At 38.1% G+C, this 11,444-nt stretch overlaps 1 protein-coding gene across 1 annotated transcript; it reads left to right on the plus strand.

The window, feature by feature from the left end:
* Positions 1-3,468: 3,468 nt before the first annotated feature.
* LOC110945105 (CO(2)-response secreted protease) lies at positions 3,469-9,919 on the plus strand. Its single transcript, XM_022186742.2, has 9 exons — positions 3,469-4,026; positions 4,765-5,030; positions 5,325-5,436; positions 5,978-6,482; positions 6,752-6,852; positions 7,151-7,393; positions 7,966-8,080; positions 8,212-8,422; positions 9,298-9,919. Exons 1-9 carry the CDS (start codon positions 3,863-3,865, stop codon positions 9,837-9,839), a joined length of 2,259 nt encoding a protein of 752 aa, XP_022042434.1. The 5' UTR covers positions 3,469-3,862; the 3' UTR covers positions 9,840-9,919.
* Positions 9,920-11,444: the final 1,525 nt, after the last annotated feature.

Below are 11,444 nucleotides of genomic sequence, written 5' to 3' on the forward strand. Positions count from 1 at the left end.
ATTTGAAATGAACGAACACTCCAGTCTTTGTGGTTGTCGATTGCTCGCAATCAAGAACCTCTCACTAACTGCCATTAGTTGAACGTTAGGATTATGGTTAAAAGACCATAATACACTTAAGGGACTGAAATTGCAATACGAATAAGTCATCCCCTTTATAGTCCCTACAACACACGACCCACCACATCCCTGCTTCTTGCATTCGAACATCTTGGACATCATAACGTTTTTTTAGCCAAAATCATTGACATCACAACCTTTAACTACCTGGTAAATAAACGAAATAATAGATTTTAATAATCTCAACTATTAACGGTTGGTTGGCAAGGGTTTCAACTTCAAAATAACTAGTGGTGGTCCTACCTTTTTCACATATTGTAAACCAATGAACAATTACCAATAGAATCTTAATTTCTTTTTGTTCCCTTTTCCTTTTCTGTTAGTAAAGGTTTATTGGTTTACAATATGTGAAAAAGTGAGACCACCACTGATTATTTTTTTAAGTTGAGACCGTTGCCAACGATTAATAGTTGAGATTATTAAAATCCATTATTACGAAATAAACAAAACTTTTTTGGCCAAATGTAAAACTTAAAAAACAATACACATTCTTAGAATCCAATTTCCTTTAATTGAAATGTTTTTGAACGACAATTTTTTTATTCCTATCTGTTGGTGCAGTTTTTGTGTCCGATGTTGTTCGAATAGATTATATTACTTTTTACGCTGATTATGTAATAGTTAGTGAAACGGTCAAACGGACTAGTATAGACCCGCTCGTTTGAAGTGGTCAAACGAAAGAGTTATTCGTTTGACCGTGTGTGTTTTCAAATGACCTTCCACATAAAGGTGGTCTTTCATGTGGAGGTGGTGTGGCTATAAATACCACACTTAATTCATTTGCAAAGTTTTAAGGTTTTAGACTGCGGGAGAGATCACCACTTGGTCTCTCCCCGGATGTATGCTCCTTTGGTATTGTTTGGCTAGCTTGTAATCGGGCAGATTTGTAATGTTATGCTACCAAATTTATACAAGAAAGTTGTTTATCCGTCTCTAATCTTCCGTCTTTGAACATCAACACACACTAATCACGGGTTTCGGTCCGGAAATACAAACCAACACTATCGTATGTGGGACTTGAACCCAAGACCTCCCTCTCCCGAGGTGTTTAAAGGCTCTGTCTTTACCAATGGACCATCACCCCATTGATCTTTAATTGAATTAATCGAATCAAATCGATATAAAGCCAACCTTAATAAATTTTTATGTTTTATAAATAATGTGCTTTACAGAAAGGTTTCATTATATTTTTCAGAGTAAACTGCCATTTTTGTTCATGAGGTTTGGTCACTTTTGCTACTTTAGTCCAATACTCAAACCTTTTGCATTTGGGTCCCTGTGGTTTCAGTTTTATTGTCATTTTGGTCCAAAAGTGAAATCAGGTCATATTTATCTTATAACATCTGCTATTTTGTCCTTTTCCTCAGAGGCAAAATGGTCATTATATAGATGAAAAAATGTTTAAATAAAAACATACTCTACTCTCTCTCTCTCTCTCTCTCTCTCTCTCTCTAAAAGCAGAGAAATAACTCCATCTTCCCCAAATGCAACAAACCCTAATACTCTAATCAAGCCGACCGATCTGCTTCACAGCAACAATCGATCTGATGCCGGCAGCTAGTCGACCGTTCTTATGAATCATCAAGTTTTGATCTTCTTCACAAAAACAATAAATCCGATTCAGGTTCCGATCCGCTTCACAATCATCAGAATGTTCCATATTTCATCCCCATCCTTCATCTTTTAAATCAGGTTCAGTTTTGATGTTTGAAGATGCAGATGGACAGTGGCGCAACTATGAAGGGGCCGGAGGGGGCACCCGACCCTTCAAACTTTTCGCTCAGTAGTGTTATGTATGTATGTTTTGGATAGAATTTTTTAGGTATATACGTTTTCGACCCCCGGTTTTATAAAAAAAAAAATAATTTTTTTAGGTATATACTTTTAGGTCCGGTGACTTCCGACCCCCTAGTGGAAATTTTCAAGCTTCGCCACTGAAGATGAAGTGTATTTATGATGTTTGTTTGTTTATCTTTTTATCAAATCAAATTCATTTTTAGGTTTCTTGATTAGGATTTATCTAATTGATTTGATTTGGGATAGAAAAATGAAAACTTGGAGCTTCAAGATTCAGTTTCTTGATTCTTGATTCACATTGTGTATTTGTGTGAAAATGGATATAAAGTGCATTTGTGTATTTGTGTGAAAATGGATATGAAGTGCATGTTTGATGTTTGTATATTTATCTTTTGTACAAATTGATGACTTACAAGCATTAAATCATCATCAACAATGTCACCAAACTGGCCGATTTGCTTCACAACAACAACAATCGATCCAACGCCGAAAGCTAGGCGACCGTTCTTATGAACCATCAAGTTCCGATCTGCTTCACAAGAACAATAAATTCGATTCAGGTTCCGATCTGCTTCACAATCATCAGAATGTTCCATATTTCATCCCCATCCTTCATCTTTTAAATCAGGTTCAGTTTTGATGTTTGATAAAGACGCTAGATTAGGGTATTAGGGTTTGTTGCATTTGTGGAAGATGAAGTTATTTCTCTGCTTTTAGAGAGAGAGTGTGTACAGAGTTTGTTTTTATTTAAACATTTTTTCATCTATATAATGACCATTTTGCTCCTGAGAAAAAGAACAAAATAGCAGGATGTTATAAGGCTATAGGGTGTGGTCATGACCCTCATGACCATCATGACCCTCTATGTTAGTGCCATGTAACTCATCTTTAATCCACCATCCAAAACCACTACCCTAAGGGTATGGTCATGACCCAAACCATTAGCCCCTTATTTATTATCTTTGTCTAAACAAAAAGGAAATGATTTGTTGAAAAATGGAAAGGAGGACCATGGTTGCTATGGTTTAATCCATGCAAACCATGGTGGATCAATCAAGGGGGTGATGTAGCCTTCCATTCATGTTCCTAGGTGGCAAACCATGTCCCAACCATGATCCCCACACCCTATAGCCTAAGACAAATATGACCTGATTTCACTTTTGGACCAAAATGGCAATAAAACTGAAACCACAGGGACCCAGATGCAAGAGCTTTGAGTTTTGGACTAAAATGGCAAAAGTGACCAAACCTCAGGGACCAAAATGGTAGTTTACTTTATTTTTCATGTATAGTGTATCGATTATTCTTTTTTTTATAAATCAAAAAGATTTATCTATTGTTTCACGGGTACTCCTTAAGGTAGAAACAATCCGTCAGCTCTACCCTTGTGTGTGGCGGCGGTGTTGTAACACCACAACGAACCCGGGGAAGGCACCCATATGGGTGCCCCGTCCCCCTTAATAAACATACTTGTATGGTTATTCACAATTATTTGAAATGTGATGCCGAAGGATCAAAGTTATATAACATACTCTCCTATGGAAGGGGAATTTGTAGCTTTACTTTTGTAAAGAAGAATGACCGGTGGTGTACCATGAATTAGTGATAAGCCAAAAGATATGCTCACTGCTTTCTATCAAAGAACAATGTTGTAATCTCTATAATTATTTCACGCTTTAACAAAAAAATAATAAGAGTTTGTGAAGAAACGAAAGACAAGATTTAATTAATGTTTTTATTGTTTTTTAGTTTTTCATGGATTTACTCTAAACCAACATTGTAATCCCAATGGGGATGATAACCTTATCTAGCAATGCGCTTGCGTATGTACTCACTTCAAATTCTCAATTAGCAATGCTCCTCTCTCTCTATGTATATATATATATGCACATGTTTTTTTTTTGTATAAATATAGATGAATGTGTCATAAAGAAGACAAGAAAACATGAAAACTCTACAGGTTTTGTGTAGGCTAATCTTTCTGATATGTTTATTAAGAGAAAGTAAAGCGGATGAAACACAAAGTAATGGAGTTTATATTGTATATATGGGTTCTGCGGCCAACTCGAGGAACAACCATAATCTACTTCTAACTTCCCTAGTAGAAAGGTAACACCCCCCTTACAATATGTTTTGTTTTTGTTTGTTTGTTTGTTTGTTTGTTTTTATTATTATTATTATTATTATTATTATTTTTTTTTTTTTTGCGTTTCAACCATTTTTTTACTCATTTAATTGGTGGGTCCCATTTTAGTTTTTGTAAACTGAACTTGGCCCGTTTACTAAAAATGAGTTGATTTGTGTTATGTTTCATAATGGATAAAATGGGTACATTTTTAGGATAATATATGGAAACCACCCAAGTAATCTCACTCATGTACTAAAAGTGCCACATGTATGCCACTCCTGTTTTAACCATTGACTAAGTTAAGTTAACTATTGAGTATAGTCGACCTCAAGCCTGAGCCCGAGCTTCATAACCAGAGCTTGGCTAGGCTCGCGAACATCGAGCTTATTACTTACACGAATGCAATAACTTTTATTTAATATAGCAAAAATACAAAATATAAAAAATATTATTATTCTGTATATAATTAAGATAAATATAACTAAACAATTTATCTGTTATAACATGTATTTGTGTTTAGCTTTATTGTAAAAATAGAGCATTTGCTATCAAATTTAACACAGTTTATTTATAACAAATTGAAAAGATTTGGACACAAGTGTTTTGGATCAACCCATAAAAAGGTTGTATCGTACATTTTGACCCGTTATCCAACTAGACAGCTCAACCCAATCATGCTTGGGATGATTTAATGAAAAATATACCTTATCTTGAGCTAGGAAAAGGAATGCAGTTGTGCATAACTACCAAAACAGTTTCTTGGGATTTGCGGCCCGTTTAACGAAAGAAGAGGCAAATGATATCGCACGACAACCCGGGGTAGTATCAGTTTTCCCAGACCCACTCTTGAAGCTTCACACAACACGTTCATGGGATTTCCTGCAATACCAAACAAGTGTCGAAACCAACTTAAGACCAAGTGATAAATACAACTATTCAAGTTCAAATGCAGCTTCAGATATCATCATAGGCATTATGGACACAGGTACTTCCCCAAAACTACAGGTTAATAAAATAAAAATCACAAAGCGGGTAGCACAGTGGTAACCAACTTGTTGAGTCCCTCTAGCAAAGCTCTGAAGTTCGAATCAAGTGCCCCCCACCTGCCGAGCGCAAGCTATGTTTTACCTAGTTGGGTCATGTGAGCTTCCAACGGGTTTTCACGGTTACCAAAAAATACCTGCTTTCCCATCTCTAGGCGGAACACTTATGAAGTTATCACAATGCAAAATGCATCTATATCTATAACTTTCTTTTGTTTTAAATATGGTAACCTTAGGCATTTGGCCGGAATCCGAGAGCTTCAGTGATGAGGGTTTTGGTCCTATTCCATCAAAATGGAAAGGAACTTGCATGCAAACCGATGATTTCACAGCTGCAAACTGTAATAGGTAACTTTGAAGATATAACTTATTGCCAATCATATTAGGATTTTGAACTAGTAACCAAATGTATAAAAAAATCACAAGATTATTCTTTTACTAGTATAATTTTTCAATCAAATCCAAATACTTTTATTATATTGTTATAAAATTCAAAGAAACAAACCAAGAAGATTAAGCAAAATCTCAACTGACCGACTTTGCACGACGGTATGCGCTACCATAAAAAAACTTTAAGCTTATGCACTCTAATAACATATATATTGTATATAAGGTTAAGTTATTCTACAAAGTCTTCTAAAAGTAAGAAGTGTAAGAAGGCTTTACAGAGTGACAAGTGGGTGATGGGTGGCGGTGGTTAGGTTTTTTTTTTTTTTTTTTTTTTTTTTTTTTTTGTGTAGTGGGTTTTTTTAGGAGCCTTTGTATACTTCTTATTTTTAGGAGCCTTTGTATTTGATCCTAGTCCATATCCCTGAACTAACGTTGATAGGAGGAAAAACTGAGTCACATTTGTATGTTAACAACGAAACCTGAATAATAAGTTTACCAGGAAACTAATTGGAGCGCGGTATTACAAAGCTGGAGGTGCTTTTAACTCTCCAAGGGACGATCATGGGCACGGGACTCACGTTGCTTCAACAGCTGCGGGCAACACCATACATAAAGCATCTTATTACGGGCTTGCTATGGGCTCAGCCAAGGGCGGTTTTCCTGGTTCGAGAATTGCATCCTATCGGGTTTGTGGAGTTATAGGCTGTCAAGGATCAAACATATTGGCTGCTTTTGATGATGCTATAGAAGATGGTGTGGATGTATTATCATTATCTCTTGGTGCATCAGCCGCAGATGGACCGAACTTTCACAGAGATCCTGTTGCCATTGGAGCCTTTCATGCAACTGAAAAAGGGATCACAGTGGTTTGTTCGGCAGGAAACGATGGCCCGAGTACGGGGTCTGTTGTCAATGTTGCTCCCTGGATCCTAACCGTTGCAGCTAGTTCAATTGACCGCGATTTTCAGGCTGATATCACACTGGGTGACCAAACAGTAATACAGGTAACCATTTACTTACAGGTCAAGCGTTACGTCTAACTGATCAAACGAGTACAAAAACTTGCCTAAAAGGAAATGGGATAGATGAGTTAAAACTTAAAAATCGCCCAAAAGTCTATTATTAATGCATCAAATCGTATCATTGAAAATAAATAAATTTTTAAAGAATTTAGAAATCATATTTGAACACAGAAGTATTTGGCCAACTCGATCATTACCAAAATACCCGTTTATTTGGTACTGACACATACACGTTTTGTGTCGAATTAAAGGGTGGAGGCATAAACTTCGGTGAGTTACAAACATCTCCAGTATACCCGTTGCTTTATGGGAACACAGCCAAAAGAAACTCTAGCAAAGAAATTGATGCGAGGTAACTCTATCAACAATTATTCCATAAGGTGTTCTCATCTTTTAAATACAGGTGAAAAAATAGGCGGGTCGGATAAATTTTGGTAATGGTCAAGTTGGTTGGCCCGACCCAAAACACTTTTTCTTCAAAACTTTTAAGTCATTCATAAACAAGTAGTGTTTGTTAATCGTACATTTCTTTAAATAAAATTTAATGCATTAGAAAGTACCCTTTGGGCATTTCGTTTTGATGTTATCAGTTCGATACATTTATAAGATAATGGGTCAAATATTGCCACTGCTACTTGTATGTTCTTCAGAAACTGCAAACCGCGCTCGTTAGATAAAGACAAAGTTAAAGGAAGCATTGTTGTTTGTGAGAATGAAGTTGGAGTATCATCAGCCAAACAAAAGCTAGCACGCGTTAAAAAACTTGGTGCAGTTGGGATGGTTTTTGTTAGTGATGATGCAAGAGCAGTGGCTTCCTCCTACGGATCATTTCCAGTGGCTACGGTTAATCAAACTGATGGGAAAAAGATTATATCGTATGCTAAAAACGAAAGGTGAACATTGAACAAAATTATTTGCAAGTATAACTATGGAAATGGGTTGGCATATCCAACCCGCAAACCTGTTTAATTAAGCCAAGTCGACACGCTAACCTGTTTAACGCACTTTTATAACCCACCAACCCTTAATACGTTTACACCTTGATTACTACCCGCCAATCCGTTAGATAAATGGGTTAAACACGATTTTAAGTGTGTGTGGGTTAGGCTTTTAATAATTTTGACATGCATAAAAAAATGGGTCGTTTTTGGGTTGAATAGTTCAACGTTAACCTGACACAATTGACACCCTACTTTTTTAACTAACTATATTGTGAAAACGAAAGGTGAATATTAAAAGGAATTATTTTGGGTACAATTATCGCTAGAAGCCTATTGTTGATCCATTAGGGTTGTACATCTAGTATGAACCTAACCGGACGGATGGACTGGCCACGTAAGGCCAACCAACGTGAATCAGTTTGGTCTTGGTTTACCTTTGATTAACAAATAAATAAAAGAACTGGTTCAGTTCTAGATCCAAACCGAACAATTCATGACTAACACGTTAGAGGGAATATGTGAAGGAATCCTATGGCAACTATTTCGCCAACTGTATCAGTTACACAACATAAGCCAGCCCCTATAGTTCCCTACTTCTCAGCTAGAGGCCCTTCATTTGCTACTAAAGACATACTCAAGGCAAGTTCTTTTATGTTATGCACAATGTTAGTATTTTATTGTATAAGTCATGGTTGTAAAAGCCGCTAGACACTAGTCGGACAGTGGAGTACCTAGGTAAATAAGTTTTTTAACGATCAGTTACCTTGCAGCCTGATGTTGCAGCACCAGGGGTGGCCATTCTTGCTTCATGGCCAGGCAATGATTCCGTAGTCAAACTCGCTGGAAAGAACCCTCCACTTTTCTTCATACTTTCAGGAACTTCCATGTCCTGCCCACATGTTTCCGGCCTCGCTGCCATGATCAAATCTCAACATCCCAACTGGAGTCCATCTGCTATCAGATCAGCCATAATGACAACAGGTTACAAACTTCATAAAAAACTCACATACTCAACTAAATTTCAAAGACCAAAGTTAAAAAGTTTGCGACGTTTTTCAACGAGTTAATGTAAAAAAAACAACTTACTTTCTCATTTTTCATGAAAAAGTCACTCCACATAATTTTTGCTTATAAGAGGACCCGGGGTGGTCAGTGATAGCCCCCCATCACTCGTGAAACATAACAACACACCGCCGCCACCCATCCTTTTCAACGCGTCAATTTTAGAACGCGTGGTATTTTTGACGCGTGATGGTTTTCAAAATTCGAACGTTGGTTGGTTACCGTTGGTTTGTTGAACGTTTATAATTAAAAAAAACCTTTAAATAAGTGATGACCATTTCCACTAAAATCCATCACTAGTGATGAATAATGGTTGATGACATGGCGGCACTTGATTGGAAGTTGTGAGTGACTGATTAGTGATGACCACCCCTACCCCTAAAAGTCCCAGCACTTGTCAAAAAAAAAAAAAATAAGTCACATAATGACATAAACGAATCTTGTTACATTGAAGCCCCTACACTTGTTTAGAATAGATGTACTTTTGAAAAATATATAAAATAATCATTAATTAATTACCTCTCATCAAAATTTGATGAATGTGAGTATATGACGCTCAACTTTTTTGCAAAACAAATTTATATGATCTTTTTTCTGAAGAATTTAAGAGGTAACGAGATATTATTTGAAATATTACTTCACAAGTACATACATTCGAGACAAATGTATGGACTTTAATACGACAAAATTGGGCCGAGAGACTTTTTTTTGTGTTTCTTTGACATGTGCAATTGTGCATGGACTTCGACATGTAACGTCCTTTTACGATATTAACCTTTATTTGTCGATCACAGCAAGTCAAACAAACAACATGAAGAACCCAATAACAACAAACTCCGGTTCACTCGCCACACCATACGACTTGGGCGCCGGGGAAGTATCACTAAACCCCTTACACCCAGGCCTCGTCTACGAAACCGACACACATAACTACCTACACTTCCTATGCAACATAGGCTACAACATTACTACAATCAAAAAAATCTCCTCAACAATCCCCACCAACTTCACATGCCACACAAACTCCTCAATTTCCAACATGAACTATCCATCAATAGCCATTTCAAAGTTCAATGGGACAGAGATAATAATAAAACGAACGGTGACAAATGTTGGAACTGTTGATGGGATCTATACAGCTTCAGTTGAAGCACCAAATGGGTTGGAGGTGAATGTGGTACCGAATATGTTGGAGTTCACTGAAAGTAAGAAACAGTTGAGTTATCAGGTGATTTTTAGAGCTGATGGTGGGTTTGATGAGGATAAGTTTGGGTCGATTATATGGTCGAATGATGAGTATAGAGTGAGGAGCCCGTTTGTTGTGAGCAGCAGGTGATACGTATTTGTGTAGTAGAAAATATTTGATTTATATGTTGTAATAAACATAAAGTTATCACTTCACTCAATGTATTGATCCATAGTTCCATACCAAATTATGCCTCTATATGGATAGATGTTCACACATAGTGATTTCATAAACATAACCAAATTTATTTGTGTTATGTAAAAGTGGAGGTTTAAATCCAACTAGTGGAATACCCCGCGCGTTGCAGGGGGAATTCGGTTAGTAGGGTTTTGGTTCGTTACAGTATTGGTTTAATGTAGTAACCGAAAGATAAAATCCAATAAATAAAGTTGTGATATGACTAAAAGGATATCGACACGTATTTTACATACATCGATCAAAAACCAAAAAATGAATACCGATTGAAGAGGTATGGTCCCAATTCCCTGCCTACATGGCAGGGACCACACCACTTTTTGTGCACACAAGGCATCCATGTCACCAGAACCTTCTAGAAGCTTCCAGAAGACACCTAGGCGGTTCACAGCTGGCACCAAAGATGCTTTGCCCAACATAAAGGACAACACGTGTCACCATTGACAGAAGGCCACATAGGCCTGCGGCAATCCAGGGAGCAGGGCTGACACGACCAGTACGAGGTATCCAGCACAAGCGAATACAAGGACGCCACGTGTACCACTACACCCTTCGCGACAGAGCAGACCAAGAGGATATTCCCCTTGGTCGGACAGCTGGCGCGCACCCACAGCTGGCACAGCTGCTTCCTCCTTCTTCACCCTCCGGCTATAAATAGGACCCTTCATCATTCAGGTTCAGGACCTTGGCTCTCTTTACTCACTCTATACACACACTGTTTTATTCTTCTCAGAGCAGTACTTATTCTCACGCCGGAGCCTGGTTAAGAGGGAAAACCCCCTTCTCCCTCTTAACGAGACTAACGGTGTTTACTGTTTTGCAGATCTCAGGCCTTTGATACGAGCAAGAGAAGAGGTTGAACCCCATAAATGAAACGACCCTCTTGGTTATCCTTGTGTTAACCATTGTTTCAACATTGGCGCCATCCGCTTTTTTGCAAGACCACTCTCACCTCTTTTTCTTTTCTAGAAAACACTCGTGAAAATGGCAGACCAGAATCATTCACATCCCGCTGACCGAGAAATCTCTTCCTTCGAACTCGTTTCGGACACGGCACACGTCCAACGAGGTCAAAGGAACGAGACCATCCAAGAAGGTCAGCTGAACAACGAGTTTCCATCCATTTTTGGAAGTGCGTCCAGGGCTGCTAGCCAAACCACAACTGGACCCATTTTCCAAACACCAACAAGAATCATTACTCAAACCACAAACGGAGCTGCTCTCCAACCTCCAACGGGGATATTACACCAAACACCACCGCCGATGCAGACTGTAAGCCATGGACCAGGCCCTTCTGTGCCATCGGAACAAGCACAACTCAACTATTCTGCACTCTTAGGGCTACCCGAAGGAAAAACTCTGGCTTCCTGGTATGCCGAACAGATGGCGTCTATAAACCTCGTTTATACGCAGCTCAGCGCACAACAAGCCTTGCTCCAAGCACAGGCTAACCAATCAGCATTCGTAACTCCACAACCAAGGTCTCTGAGTACACACACG

The sequence above is a fragment of the Helianthus annuus genome, chromosome 6 (assembly GCF_002127325.2).
Source record: "Helianthus annuus cultivar XRQ/B chromosome 6, HanXRQr2.0-SUNRISE, whole genome shotgun sequence".
NCBI classification, from domain to species: domain Eukaryota; kingdom Viridiplantae; phylum Streptophyta; class Magnoliopsida; order Asterales; family Asteraceae; genus Helianthus; species Helianthus annuus.

What these genes read in the sequence shown, in the direction of transcription:
- LOC110945105 (XM_022186742.2), top strand. Translation starts at nt 3,863, where the DNA reads ATGAAAACTCTACAGGTTTTGTGTAGGCTAATCTTTCTGATATGTTTA. An exon ending in CTAACTTCCCTAGTAGAAAG is followed by an intron (nt 4,027 to 4,764) that starts GTAACACCCCCC and finishes ATCTTGAGCTAG; the next exon opens with GAAAAGGAATGCAGTTGTGC. An exon ending in TCGTATGCTAAAAACGAAAG is followed by an intron (nt 7,394 to 7,965) that starts GTGAACATTGAA and finishes GAATATGTGAAG; the next exon opens with GAATCCTATGGCAACTATTT.